Genomic DNA, 14,529 nt, shown 5'->3' on the forward strand with positions numbered 1-14,529 from the left:
ACAATACATTTAAGGACAGTAAATGAGACATACTGACTTATTTGTACAATAGGATAAAAGGGGAGAACTACAATTTTAGATAGGAAAGAAACAATTAAGGTAAAAAGAAAAAGTAGGATAATAAAAAAAAATTTTCAGCTTTGCTAAAAAAAAAAAAGGGAGATCTTAGTAAATTAGAATGGAATATCTCCTGATAAAGATGTTTAGATGTTATAAGCATCTTTAAATAAAAATGCCTTTAGTTTAGAGGGCTGAGCATAATGTTGAAAACATCCTTAGTTTCTGACAAGGAATTCCTTTGTTAAATTTGCCTGGTATCTCGTGTTAGAAGATCAAATAATTTTTTACTTCTCAGCAGGTACTGTATGATGTCTTGGTGTTAGGTCTCCACTTGGGAATGTGATACAAATTATATTTTATAAACTGCATATTTTACGCAGGCTGAAGTTTTTACTGGAATCTCCTAATTTCCTTAGAGTTGTGCACTCTATAATTTGGCTCCTTTTAGACTACTGTAATTCAGTCTATTTTGGAATACTTGCTTCAAAATTGTAAGCACTACAGTTTGTTCAAAATTACCAATCACATCATTCCCAGTCTTTTGTTGTTATGTGGTTTTCCCTCTGATGTGCATTTATAATTTTAAGTTGTGATGCTATTATTTAAATTACTGCCTGACTTAGCATCTTCATTGTTGAAATCTTTGCTGATTGTATATATAGTTGTATGTATCTTGCATTCTGCCTCTCAAGGGTTATTAAAGAGGAACATAACAAAAGCACTGCTACATCAAACCAACCAAGATCTAGTAAGCCCAACATTCTGTCTCCAACACTAGGCCGCAAGTACTCAGCAGATCCCAAAAGATAGGCCTATTTTCTCATAGTAGATTTCAAGGGATGAACAAAGGATCTTGCTAGACCTAATTAAAAAAAATTGTATGGATTTTTCCTCCAGGAACTTGTTCAAACATCTTTGAATCCCACTATGTTTATCTTTTTTTTTAAATTCTTTATTGGTTTTTAATCAAAAACAGTGTCATACAAATGAAAGAACAAAAGATATTCCACATATTACACTATTATCTATACAGGTTACATAAATATCATTCAATAATTTCATTTTCCTGCATATAATTATATCATAATATATCCTAATATACAATACAAATAAAGAATAAAGTTACCCAAATATCACTATCAATATTTATTCCCCTCCCTCAAACCTCCCACCCCCCTGGATGTGTAAAGATAAATAAACCAAAGAAAAGAAGAGATATGATGAAAATACATTATTATGTTTTCACAAATTTAGTCAATGGGCTCCAAATTTTATTAAATACCTCACTAAAACCCCTACATTCTGCATTAATTTGTTCATATCTGTATGTAGTACACACATTCACCCTCCAAAATGTATAATTAATTCTATCATGGTTTTTCTAATTACTTGTAATCAGTTGAATGGCTATACCTGTTAGGATCATAAATAGACGACACTTATATTTATCTAGAGTGGGTTTCACATGTGAAATTGTTCCACAAATTATAGCCTCATATGAGATTGGAACATTTGAATCTAGTACTAAATTTATTTGTTCCCAAATTGACTTCCAATATATTAATATAAATGGACAAAAATACAACAGATGATCCAAAGTCCCTATACCAGTATGACAATGCCAGCATCTATTAGACTTAGAACTATCTATTTTATTTAATCGAACTGGAGTCCAGAAAATCCTATGTAACAAAAATAACCATGTTTGTCTCATAGATGCTGACGCTGTACATTTCAATCTCCAAGTCCAAATTCGTGACCGAGACACAGAAATATACTGTTTCATCTCGATGCTCCAGATGTCTCTAAGACTATTTTTTGGCTTATTCAAAAATCTAGAAATCAGTTTGGTAGCAAAGGATTTGCAGGCTAAAATATGTTTTAAAATTTTTCCATTCAGGGATCACATCCTTCTAGCAACAGATTCTACAGCTTAATTATGCACTGTATGAAAAAAATATTTCTATAATTTCATTTAGTCTGCTAGTCATTTTTATGGAATGTCCTATTTTTGTGTTGTTTCTCAGGTTAAAGTGCAGTGAAATCTTGATCTCACTACCAGTCCTTAGTTGGTGGACCGAGGTTATGGAACTTTTTGCCTATTCATTTTCACATTTTGGACTATTTATTGTATTTTTGTAAAAATGTCAAGATTTAACTATTTTTGTAGATTTTCTTTCTATTTGTTTTCTAGCTGCATCCTGGTTAGATTGGATATTTATTATTATTATTATTATTACTGCTTAAGAACTGTGTGCTTGTATTGTTTTTCCATAGTCATGAGTTGTTTAGTGATTTATCCTTTAGTTTTTCTTATGTTTGTTGTTGTTTTTTTATTTCCAATTTTATGTAAAATTTCCTATCCCTCCCTAGGGGGAACTTCAGGGCAGCTTACAATCTAGAATGTAAGATGTGCAGAATGTAAATGACTAATAAGTAAGTAGATGCCATTAAAACTTTTGAGGGAGGACGAGAATGTGCTGAGAGTGTTCTGGTTAACCAGAGGAGGGGCTGTAAGGAGAGCATTTCTAGAGTGGTGGGGGGGGGGATGTTGGGAGAATGTTATTGGAATTGAAATGTGAAGGCTGAACCTAGGAAGGGAGCAGAAAGAACTGGAACAGATGATGAAAGAGAAATAGGATCCAAGGTGAGGTGAAGGTATTCAAAGTTGGGAAGAGAATATCAGGGATTGCCAGGCAGAGACCAGGGAGGGAAGAGAATATTAAAGAGTGACACAGTAACCATTGCCACGGTTACTGCAGTAATTATCACGGTAATGGTTAAGGAGCCAAAATATCACCCAGGAATTCCGCAGTAATGGTGACCCGTTCTGTGATAGTAGTGTGGGAATGGGGATTGATACTGCAATAACCCCGCTGTAATGAGGAAATCGTGCTGGCTGCCCCTGAGCCTCTGTTGGCCCTTCAGAGACCTACCATAATAATCCTGGTGGTCTAACAGCCTCTTCAGAGGGCAGGAAAGAACCCCACACTTTCCTGCCCTCTGCTGCTACTGTAGCTGCTGCCACCGCTAATGTTTCTTTCAAAATGGCTGCCGAGACTTCATGTGGCAAATTTGCAAGATTTGTGAAAGTATCGCAAGGCTGCAGTATGAAGTATCAGCAGCCATTTTGAAAGAAATAGTGGGAAGCGGCAGCAGGCAGGAAAGAGTTAGGTTCTTTCTTGCCCTGAAGAGGCTGTTGTTGGGTGGAGTGAGTACTTACCTTACGACCAACACCACTATTCCTTCTAGGCTGTGTAGCCATACAGCCATTCAGTCCCATCGCTCAGCCAGTGGGGTCAGAATCAGCACCTTCTTCCTTCCGCACCACTCTTCCATTTTAGGGGGTGGATGTGGAGTGGGAGAGGGAAAGAAAGGCAGACTCTGATGGAAGAAGGGTAGAGGAGATATGAGGGGCAGATACTGGTGGGTAGGAGGAGAGAAAGGGGCAGACGCTGGTGGACGAGGGGTAGGGGAGAGAGGGGGAAACGCTGGTAGAAGTGGGGAGAAGAGAGAGAGGGAAGCAGTAGCTGGATGGAAGTGGGGAGGGGAGAGAGAGGGGGCAGGCAGATGCTGGATTGAAATGGGGAGGAGAGAGAAAGGGGGCAGGCAGATGCTGGATGGAAATGAGGAGGTAAGAGAGGGGCAGGGAGATGCTGGATGGAAGCAGAGAGAAGAGAGAGAGAGGCAGATGCTGATGGAAATGGGTTGAAGAGAGAGGAGGCAGACGCTGATGGACTTAGAGAGGAGAGAGTTCGGGCAGATGCTGATGGAAGTGGAGAGGAGAGAGTTCAGGCAGACGCTGATGGAAGTGGAGAGGAGAGAGTGCGGGCAGATGCTGAGGGAAGTGGAGAGAAGAGAGAGTGGGCAGACGCTGATGGAAGTGGAGAGGAGAGAGAGTGGGCAGACGCTGATGGAAGTGGAGAGAGAGTGGGCAGACGCTGATGAAAGTTGAGAGAGAAGAAAGATGAGGCAGATGCTGAATGAAAGTGGAGCAAAGAGAGGGGGGCAGACACTGAATGAAAGTGAAAAGGAGAGAGAGGAAGCAGGCAGACACTGAATGAAAGTGAAAAGGAGAGAGAGGAAGCAGGCAGACACTGATGGAAGCAGAGAGAGGGGCAGATGCTGGATGGAAATAGGAAGAGATGCTGGGTGGAAGTGAGCAGGAGAGGGGACAGACACTGGATGAAAGATGGGGATAAAGAAAAAGGGCAGATGGGAAAGAGGATAGAGTTAGTGAGATACTGGGGGAATAAGAGAAAGTGAAATAGGAGAGCTGGGGTGAGAGAAAGAGGTGGAAAACTAAAAGTAGACATAGTGAAAGAGGGAAATTGAGGACTGGATGGTAAGAAAGAATTTAATCTAGACGGGCAGAAAATAAAGCATGTCTTCTCTTCTCATCTATCCATGCACACTATCTTCTTTCCTATTCCCATCTATCCATAAACAGCATTTTTTCCATCTCTCTTCTCTACCCTTTTCCACCCCCCCATCCCTGTGCAACATGTCCTCTTTCTCTCTCCCCGTCCCCTCTATCCCTGTGTACAGTCTTCCCCCTTTCCCCCTTCTATGGTCTGGGATGTTTCTCCTCTCCTTCCCACAGACTGGCATCTCTCTCCCTCCTTCCTTTCCCTCCTCCCCTCTTTGTGGTCTGGCATCTCTCTGTCTTTCCCTGTCCCTGCCTTAGTCTGAAATCCCTCCCTCCTTCTCACTTCCATGATCTGACATCGCTCTCTTCTTCCCCCCTCCTCCCTTCCCCATCCAGTGGTCTGACATTTCTCTCTTCCCCCACCCCCATGGTCTGGCATCTCTATCTGTCCCTTCCCTTTATTCCCCTGGAGGTCTGGCATCTTTCCTTACCTTTACTCCCCATCCCCACAGTCCAGCATTTGTTACCCTCCCCATGCCATCCCCATGCTTGCTCACCATTCTTCCCAGCAGTGCTTCTGTAACTCTTCAGGTTGTCAGCAGCATAAGTGAAGTAAACAAGCTGCCTTCGGCAACCTGGAAGCTTTCTCTCTGCTACTGCTTCCCGCCTATGCGGGAAGATAAGAGGATGCAGAAAAAAGAGTGGGACTGGTTATATAGAAGAGGGAAAAAGGATCCATGGTGGGGGAGAAAGGATGGGGGATGTGGTGTGAAACAGGGACATAGCCAAGGGGTGGGCCTTGCCTGTTCAGTTTGAACTCAGGCTCATCCACCTAGGAGCCAATGGCCACTGGCCAGCGTACGTGTTAGTCGGCAATCTCTACCGTGTCGCGTCTACCTTAAATTTGTTGCAAAGGTTGCCAAGCAGTGGCAGTGATTCATAGCACTGTCCTGCTGCCGACCCCAGCACTTTTTCTCCACTGTGGCCAAACCCAGTGGAAACAGGAAGTTGTCAGAGAAGGCAGGCTGCAGAGGAGAGAAGATGCTGGGGCTGGCAGCAGAACAGTGCCATAAATTGCCACCTCCGGCCAGAAACTTTAAATTTACTGTAAAAGTAGACACACATTGGGGGGGGGGGGAGAATAAAGGGAATTGCCAGTTCTGGAGGGATAAAAATAGAAAATGCCAGGGAAGGGATGTAACAGAAAGAGCCAACCAACAGGTATACTGGCCAGCAACAAGATACCACCTTCAACAGAATGCTGCCTAGAAATAAGGCTACTCCTGAGACATGTCAGAATTGGGCAGAGAGGGAGCGATAATGGACTTGGGGGAGGAAGTGGGGCAAGGGAGAGATGTTGGACTCAAATGAGGCAAGGCGGGAGAGATGTGAGACTTGGGGATGAGGGAAGGAGAGATGTTCAGATTTGTGAGGGAGTGATGGACTTTGGGGAAAGGAGAGATGTTCAGATTTGTGAGGGAGTGATGGACTTTGGGGAGGGCAGAGGGGGTAGAACGAGGACAGGGAAAGGTGGCAGAAGGGGCTAGAAGGGGGCAGGGAGAGATGGAGAAAAGAGAGGGCAGAGGGAGTGCCCTGCCTCCCCTCCCAGTTGTTACCTCTCTTTCCATCTCCCTGCCCACATCTGGTATGGCACCTCACTTGCACAGGCTGGGGGGAGGGAGAAAAAGAGAGATGCTCTTTTTGGGCACTGAGTGCAGCATGAGGCCTTGTTGCAAGGAGTTGAACAGCATCACAGGCTTTATTCTAAATCTCAAGAAGACATTGAATGCTTAAGTGTTTGGAAGGCCATGGGTAGATGACTACACCAAAGTGTACGTGTTTAGCTATTAGCAAAGTAGGTTAAATTTCTGTTATTTTCCACAATAAAATGCAGATACTGAAGGTTCATTTAATAAAATACTGCTAGAATTTTTGCATAAAATGTTTTTTAAATTATTATTTGTTGACAGGAGAATATTTTCCTATTCTTTTGTGGTTGTAACACTCTATTAGTAGGGTTCTAAGGAAGCCAACTCAACTTGTTATAATAAGCATATTGGAGACTCTAGTGTCATTTCTGTACCAATTTATTGTTCTTTTTCAATAAAACAGACTTGACATAAAATGTCTTTTTATCAATGTATCATTGCTGAACGTGAAAACATAAAAGTTATAGCTATAATACCAAGAAATTTGCTCCATTAAGCAAAAATAGCAAATTTTAAGAAAAGCAGAACATTATATAATCAGTGGCTTTGAGAGACCCCAGGATGACCTTTAAAATTTTTTTAAAATTATTTTCTGATCAAGCACATTCAAATTCATGGGAAAAACATCAATTCACACAGATATGCCAGGTCTCTCGCCCTCTTTAACCTCCCCAAGATCTAGCTTCTCTCCCCTCTTTCTTCCCTCCAATCCCTCACAGGTCTCTGCACCTCTCTTCCTTCCTCTCCTGCCTGTCCCTCTTCCCCCCCAAACACATAGTCTATGTTCTCTCATTTCTTCAGGCCCTGACCTTTTAATCTCTCTCCCATCCCCATGATTTTTCCCTATCTGTCCCAGTGGGCTCACAATCTATCTAACGTACCTGGGGCTATGGAGGACTGAGTGACTTGCCCAGGGTCACAAGGAGCAGAGTGAGTTGCAAACACTTTTCAGGGGCGGTGTGTCCATCATAGGCATGGAAGAGCTATTGGACGAAAGGAAGGGAGAGGAGGGGAGGAGCAACCTCGGCTTTTAACAAGCGCGCATAAACCATGCCTTTCTCTCCCCAAAACTACTATAATTCAGGTAAGTCTTGTACTTTCATTTTAATGTAAAATTTTATCATGACCCACACATAAGACCAGGGTATCATACATGCGCTCAATAACCGTGCTTTTACTACTCCCCTAAAAAATATATACATTTTTATATTTTTTCCATTAGCCACAGTCAAAACTCACTAATCTAATCTCTGTCCACCAATGACTTTTTTCTTTACCCAAAGATAAAGGAAATATTGAAAGGAAGACATTTTGATGACATTCAGGACATCAAGGGTAATAAGACCACTGCTCTGATGGACATTCCAGAAAAAGAGTTCCAAAATTGCTTTCAAGGGTGGACTAGGTGTTAGCGTCGGTGCATAGCTTCCCAAGGGGAGTACTTTTAAGGTGACCGTAGTGATATTCAATAGTGAGGTATGTAACACTTTTTCTAGGATGAGTTCATGGACTTAATTGTCGGACTCATATATGTATGTCACATAAAATATCAGGGCAAACTAGTACAGCACTAAGTGTGATTATATAAAAGTTATGCGCTCCATATAGAATCAAGCTTAGCCCACTATGCATCGCTAAGCGTCCCAACTTTTAGGCACATCCTATTTATGCCAGGGTTTTCTTGACCTAAATGTGTGTACCTAAGTTGTGTGCACATAAGTTCACAAGTCAAAAATATGCACATAACTCAATAAAACACCCATAATCTACCCAATTTTAGGTACTTTCATTGCACAAGGCACATACCACTTAGGTGCTTACTAAGTTATGCGCCCAATTAACATCAATTAAGAGTTAATTGGCAATGATCTCACTCTGGAGCAGAGTGCATGCTGAGCTGCAAAACTAATTTAGTCTTGAACTGACTTTACCCCGAACTTACCCGTCCTGCGGTGCTTCTTCGCATGATGGGAAAGAGGAAAGGATTAACGCAGTCTGTGCTTCCAGCAACCGCGACTCTGAGGGGGTTAGTTCAGACGACTTTGGAGGGTCTGACTCGGCTTATAACTCCAAGGACACAACAAGCATCAGGAGAACCCCCACAGTTGATGGAGGATCTTAGTGGAAATTGGGCTTTGTTAAGCCCTGAAGGATGTCACAAGCCTGACTCCTGTTCCGGCCTTGTGCCAGTTAAGAGCCCCAGAAATCACCCGGTGAAAATGGTTAAAGCTGACCAGTATGTCCCTGCAGGGCAGGAACAGGACCAGAAAGCTCAGGCTGAGTTCAGGCAGGACTTAGTACATAGCCCTGGGAAAAACGGTTTGGTCCCTTTAAATCCTCCATCTCTGAAACTGCTGACCAAACAGGTTAGAAGGCAGCCTCAGCTGCAGAAAGCCCTTCCCTGCGTAGGGCTGGGCGTGGCACAGCAGCTCTTGAGCATTTAGAGAGCTGGCTGTCTCAGAGGAGAGGGCAGTCTGAGGAGGCTCTCATGTTAAAAGAGCCTCCACCTCTTCAAGAGCCAGCAGACATGGAAATGCTGAACCCAGAGTCAGAAGAAGCAGTCCAGATAAACCAGGAACCTGAGGAGATGGACTGGAGGGCTTTGCCAGAGTTTGTGTTTCCTGAAGCAATGGAAGTAAGCTAATTGGATTATGAGCTTGTTTTTGAAAAGTTTTCTTTTTCTGGACTTTTTGGGTTTTGGTTGTTTGGCTGCTGGGACAATAATTTAACTGCTGTTATGTTTTGAAGGATGTCACTACTGAAAAAGTGAATTTTCTGTGTATGCTAGAAGGAGGTGTGCTAGTAAGTTATTCTGCTGGTTTGGAAGGATTTTTTTTAAGCCAAGATGGCTGCTGCAAGCTGAGGCTTGGCTGCAGTGAGGCAACACTAGCAGTGTCCTTCTTAGAGTTGGAAAACCCTGAAGGTTGGGGCAGGATCTGCCCAACATCTATGAGGTGGGATTTGAGGGTTAATTTTGCTCTTTGTCCTGCCAAGGAGCCGCTTTGGCAAATCCACCAACCTTCTGCTCTTGAACTATGAGGAGAAGGGAAGATCCATAACATTGCAATGTGATGAGTATTTTTCTGTTTGCATTGAAGACTACTGAAGCTTGAATTGAGTTTTGCTCTATTGCTGTCACAATGAAGTAAGACTTACCTGGGACATAAGGTGAACACTTTTGAGTATTAATCAGAACAGGCTGATGAGTGCAGCGTTATTGGGCTGCCAGTTATTGTTGCTGTTATTTTTGCACTTTTGCTTTTCTTGTATTCTTTTGGCCCTGACTGGAAGGCAAATAAATTTAAATTCATTCTTTTGATACTTACCTGTGTGATGCCATTCTGTTCATTAGCCACAAGGTAAGCTCTCCACCACAGGGATTTCCTCCCAATTGGGGAAGCACGCAGGGGTTATTTTGTGGTTGTGTGCCGGTCCCTGCCTTGTCCTAAGGGACAGCCATGCTACAAGGTAGACAGGCACCTATCCAGCCCGGAATTACTAGTCCTGTGCTGCTGGCAGCTCTGAAGTCCCCAGTAGAGGAAACGAAAGCACGTAGCCCTGGCTAGGAGACCCTGCGGGGTTGAAGATCAAGCCGGAGATCTTGCACCGATCTCCAGCATGGAGACTGAAGAACGCCGGGGGAGAAGTGATAACATTTGGAAGGTTAGAAAAACCACCTGTCGTGAGTATGGAGGAAATTTGGAAGGCAATGTAAATTATGAATTCTAGCCTTCAGAAAGCAGTGGTGGTTTTAAGAAAAGATAACGCTGCTATTAACTCTAAAGTGGAACACCATGGGGGAATCCTGAAAGAACACGGTGAGATTATTCATAGACATGAGCAACAAATTTCCCAGGTTAAAGATCTTCAATTGGATATTGTCAAAGAAAAAACTGTTATTCAGAAGAAATTAGAATATATTGAAAATTATCAAAGGAAAAAATAACTTGAGAATTTTGAATTTTCTCCATTCACCAGTAATCTCAGCCATTGAAATGGTTCGCAAATATATGCATGAAGCTTTGCATTTGCCTAGTGAAAATTTGCCACCAATTGTAAGAGTACATTATTTGTCTATTAAAGCTAATTTAGTTAGCTCTACACCAACTCAGGCTGAGGATCCTGGTACTCAAATTGACTTAACAAATTTCTTAGAAAGTTCTCTTGAGGTAGTAATGGAAAGGACTAAGAACATAAGAAATGCCTCCGCTGGGTCAGACCTGAGGTCCATCGCGCCCAACAGTCCGCTCACGCGGCGGCCCACCAGGTCCAGGACCTGTGCAGTAATCCTCTATCTATACCCCTCTATCCCTGGTGATGACTTTTGCTCTCGAGTTTGATAGAGTTTTAATACTTAAGACTTATTTCAGAAATATGAATGTTCAATTTCTGGGTTCAACTATACGTATATTTCCTGATCTCTCAAAAGTAACACAGCAGAGAAGAAGGGACTTCTCAATCTATAGACCGAGGGTCATTTCTCTGGGTGCTATGATTGTATTGAAGTTTCCGTCAAAATGTTGTATTACTTATGGTGGTAAAAAGTTTCTTTTTTTTTTTTTTGAGCTCAAACAATTGTTAGAATTTATTATAGCTAAAGAAGGTAGTGAAATCATAATTGTTCCTGTTGCCGTTCCAAAAGAGTAATGCGAACTGGCAGCTTTTTGTGTTCTCTGTGAATACTCCTAAGGTAATGAGATTTTTTTTCCTTTTATTTTATTTCTGTTCTTTGACTCCATACTATTTGTGGACTAAATAATAATAATTGTCTTTTCCTTTTGTTGGGATTTTCTCACGCTTTAGATTATTTTCTTACTGGAAATTGCAAATCTGTTTTCATGTGTGTTTATCATGCTTGTATGAATAATTAAAATGATAAATTAAAAAAAAGGAGTTAATTGCCAATTACCAGTGCCAATTAAGTTGTGCACATATATTGGCTACATGCACCATTGTACATAAGAACATAAGCAATGCCTCCGCTGGGTCAGACCTGAGGTCCATCGTGCCCAGCAGTCTGCTCACGCGGCGGCCCAACAGGTCCAGGACCTGTGCAGTAATCCTCTATCTATACCCCTCTATCCCCTTTTCCAGCAGGAAATTGTCCAATCCTTTCTTAAACCCCAGTACCATTCTCTGCCCTATTAAGTCCTCTGGAAGCGCATTCCAGGTGTCCACCACACGTTGGGTAAAGAAGAACTTCCTGGCATTTGTTTTGAATTTGTCCCCTTCCAACTTTTCCGAATGCCCTCTTGTTCTTTTATTCTTTGAAAGTTAGAAGAATATGTCCCTCTCTACTCTCTCTATGTCCTTCATGATCTTGTAAGTCTCTATCATATCCCTTCTAAGTCTCCTCTTCTCCAGGGAAAAGAGACCCAGTTTCTCCAATCTCTCAGCGTATGAAAGGTTTTCCATCCCTTTTATCAGATGTGTCGCTGTCCTCTGAACCCTCTCGAGTAACGCCATATCCTTCTTAAGGCATGGCGACCAATATTGGACGCAGTACTCCAGATGCAGATGCACCATTGCCCTATACAATGGCAGGATAACTTCTTTCATTCTGGTTGTGATACTTTTCTTGATTATACCTAGCATTCTATTAGTTCTCTTAGCTGCTGCTGCGCAATGTGCCGTTGGCTTCATTGTCATGTCCACCATTACCCCCAAGTCCCTTTCTTGGGTACTCTCATTCAATAACATCCCTCCCATCGTATAATTGTATCTCGGGTTTCTGCTTCCCACATGTAATACTTTACATTTCTCAACGTTGAACTTCATCTGCCATCTCGTCGCCCATTCCCCTAGTTTGTTCAAGTCTCTTTGCAATTCTTCGCAGTCCTCTTTAGTCCGAGCTCCACTAAATAATTTGGTGTCGTCCGCAAATTTTATTATCTCACACTTCGTCCCTGTTTCTAGATCATTTATGAATATATTAAATAGCAGTGGCCCGAGCACCGAGCCCTGCAGAACATCACTCGTGACCCTTCTCCAGTCCGAGTAGTGGCCCCAGCCCTCTGTTTCCTACCCGTCAAACAGTTTCTGATCCATCTATGTACGTCTCCTTCCACCCCATGGTTCTTCAGTTTCCGGAGTAGACGTTTATGAGGCACCTTGTCAAAGGCTTTTTGGAAATCTAGGAATATGATGTCTATGGGGTCTCCTCTGTCCATCCGTTTGTTAATTCCTTCAAAAAAGTGAAATAAGTTAGTTAGGCACAATCTCCCCTTGCAGAATCCATGTTGGCTGGTTATCAGAAGTTTGTTTCTTTCAAAATGTTCATCGATGCTTTCTTTTATCAGTGCTTCCGCCATTTTCCCCGGAACCGAGATCAGACTCACCGGTCTGTAGTTTCCCGGGTCACCTCTTGATCCCTTTTTAAAGATGGGCGTAACGTTGGCTATCTTCCAATCCTCCGGAATCACGCCTGTTTTCAGGGATAGATTGCAAATTTGCCGCAGTAGTTCCGCTATCTCCTCCTTTAATTCCTTCAGAACCCTTGGATGGATTCCATTCGGACCCGGGGATTTGTCAGTTTTTAGTTTTTCTATCTGCTTGCGCACATCTTCAAGGCTCACTTCCATGGATATTAATTTTTCTGCTTGATCTCCATTGAAGAATTGCTCAGGTATGTTGGTTGTGTCTTCGTTTGTAAATACAGACAAAAAGAACGTGTTTAGTCTTTCTGCGATTTCTTTCTCCTCCTTCACCACTCCCTTCCTGTCTCCATCGTCCGGTCCCACCTCCTTCCTAGCCGGCTGCTTCCCTTTAACATATCTAAAGAATGGTTTGAAATTTTGTGCTTCCCTGGCTAGTCTCTCTTCGTACTCTCTTTTGGCTTTTCGAACCACAAGGTGATACTTCCTGTGCTCTTTCCAGTTCCCCTCAGTTTTGTCCTTTTTCCATTTCCTGAATGAATTTTTCTTATTGCCTATCGCTTCCTTCACTATTTTAGTTATCCACGCTGGATCTTTTGTTCGACTCTTTTTGCACCCCTTTCTGAATCTGGGGGTATACAGATTTTGCGCCTCGCTCACCGTGTCCCTAAAAAAAGACCAGTTCTACCATTTGACATTTTTTGGAAGTGTTCCTAAGTTTCTTCCTTACCATTTCCCTCATTGCTTCGTAGTTTCTTTTCCTGAAGTTAAAAGTTGTTGCTATGGTTCTCTTTCCTTTCGGTATTCCTACCTCAACCTTGAATTTGATCATATTATGATCGCTGTTTCCCAACAGTCCCACTACTTCTACTTCCTTTGCAGGTCCCCTTAACCCATTTAGGAATAGATCCAGAGTGGCATTTTCTCTCGTCGGTTCTCTAACAAGCTGCTCCATGAAGCAATCTTGTGTAGACTCCAGGAATTCTGTCTCCCTAGCGCATTTTGAGCTTCCAAGACTCCAGTCTATCCCGGAGTAGTTGAAGTCTCCCATAATAACCGTGTTGCCGCTTTTGCATTCTCGCTTCATCTCGGCTTCCATTTCCTCATCGATATCTCCGGTTTGCCCGGGTGGACGATAGTATAGGCCCATCTTTATTTCATGCCCTTTCCTTCCCGGTATTTTAACCCATAGAGATTCCAGCTTGCTGGTTGTCTCTGCTGTGTCCATTCTTGTCGATTATATGCTTTCTTTTATGTATAGGGCTATTCCACCTGCCGGGGTACAAGCTCTGTCCTGGCGATAGAGCTTGTACCCTGGCAGTGTTGTATCCCATTTGTTTTCCTCATTCCACTATGTTTCAGATTTTCCAACGATGTCTATGTCCTCTGCATTGGCCATGGCTTCTAATTCCCCCATTTTATTTCTTAGGCTCCTTGCATTAGTATATATGCAATTTAGATCCTGGTATTTTGTTGTCTTCATTTCCTTTCCCTGTGCTGCGGTCTTTAGTGTCTTCTCTTTTGCTACAATCTTTCTAACCTCCTCTTCTGGGTTAGTTGACTCCTGTAATTTGTCCCTTGTTTCTTCCCAGCCTTGTTTCCCCTTAGTATCTTCATGGGATACCTTCTTCCGAATTGTCGACGCTTGGTCGACTGTCAGCTTTCTCCTTCCTCTCAGTTTAATGCCTGTTCTATTCCTCTCTTGACGTTGTTTTCTAGAAGTCTAGTACCCGCTGCGCTCAGGTGCAGTCCATCTCTCCTGTAGAGCGTGCTCTTGCCCCAGAACGTTGTCCACTTCCTCACGAAGTGGAATCCTTCTTCCTCACACCGTTTCCTCATCCACGCATAACTTTAGGCACATTATATAGAATTTGGGGGTGGTGCCTAAAATTTGGGCACAACTACAAGTTAGTACTTGTTGACACCAATTATTGGTACTTAATGCTAATTTAGCACCAATTCTCTAATTTAGTTGTATGTGAATGGCCCCTATGCACCCAACTGTGTGCCCAATTTG

General features: G+C 42.6%; 1 protein-coding gene across 12 annotated transcripts in view; it reads left to right on the forward strand.

Annotated features, from left to right (window-relative positions):
- The window catches only part of SUSD1 (sushi domain containing 1), a 236,561-nt gene that overhangs the window by 179,743 nt on the left and 42,289 nt on the right, over positions 1 to 14,529 (forward strand). For 3 of the 12 annotated variants that reach the window (XM_033926260.1, XM_033926147.1, XM_033926270.1), the window contains one exon: positions 2,088 to 3,494. The exons of 5 other annotated variants lie outside the window; for them this stretch is intronic. In XM_033926260.1, coding sequence (XP_033782151.1) covers positions 2,088 to 2,202 — 115 coding nt within the window. In that variant the 3' untranslated portion in view covers positions 2,203 to 3,494. Of the gene's footprint in view, positions 1 to 2,087; positions 3,495 to 14,529 lie in introns of those variants that run through there. 4 more of the 12 variants (XM_033926156.1, XM_033926166.1, XM_033926173.1 and 1 more) reach the window with 2 other exon arrangements.

This window comes from Geotrypetes seraphini, chromosome 1 (genome assembly GCF_902459505.1).
Source record: "Geotrypetes seraphini chromosome 1, aGeoSer1.1, whole genome shotgun sequence".
NCBI classification, from domain to species: Eukaryota; Metazoa; Chordata; class Amphibia; order Gymnophiona; family Dermophiidae; genus Geotrypetes; species Geotrypetes seraphini.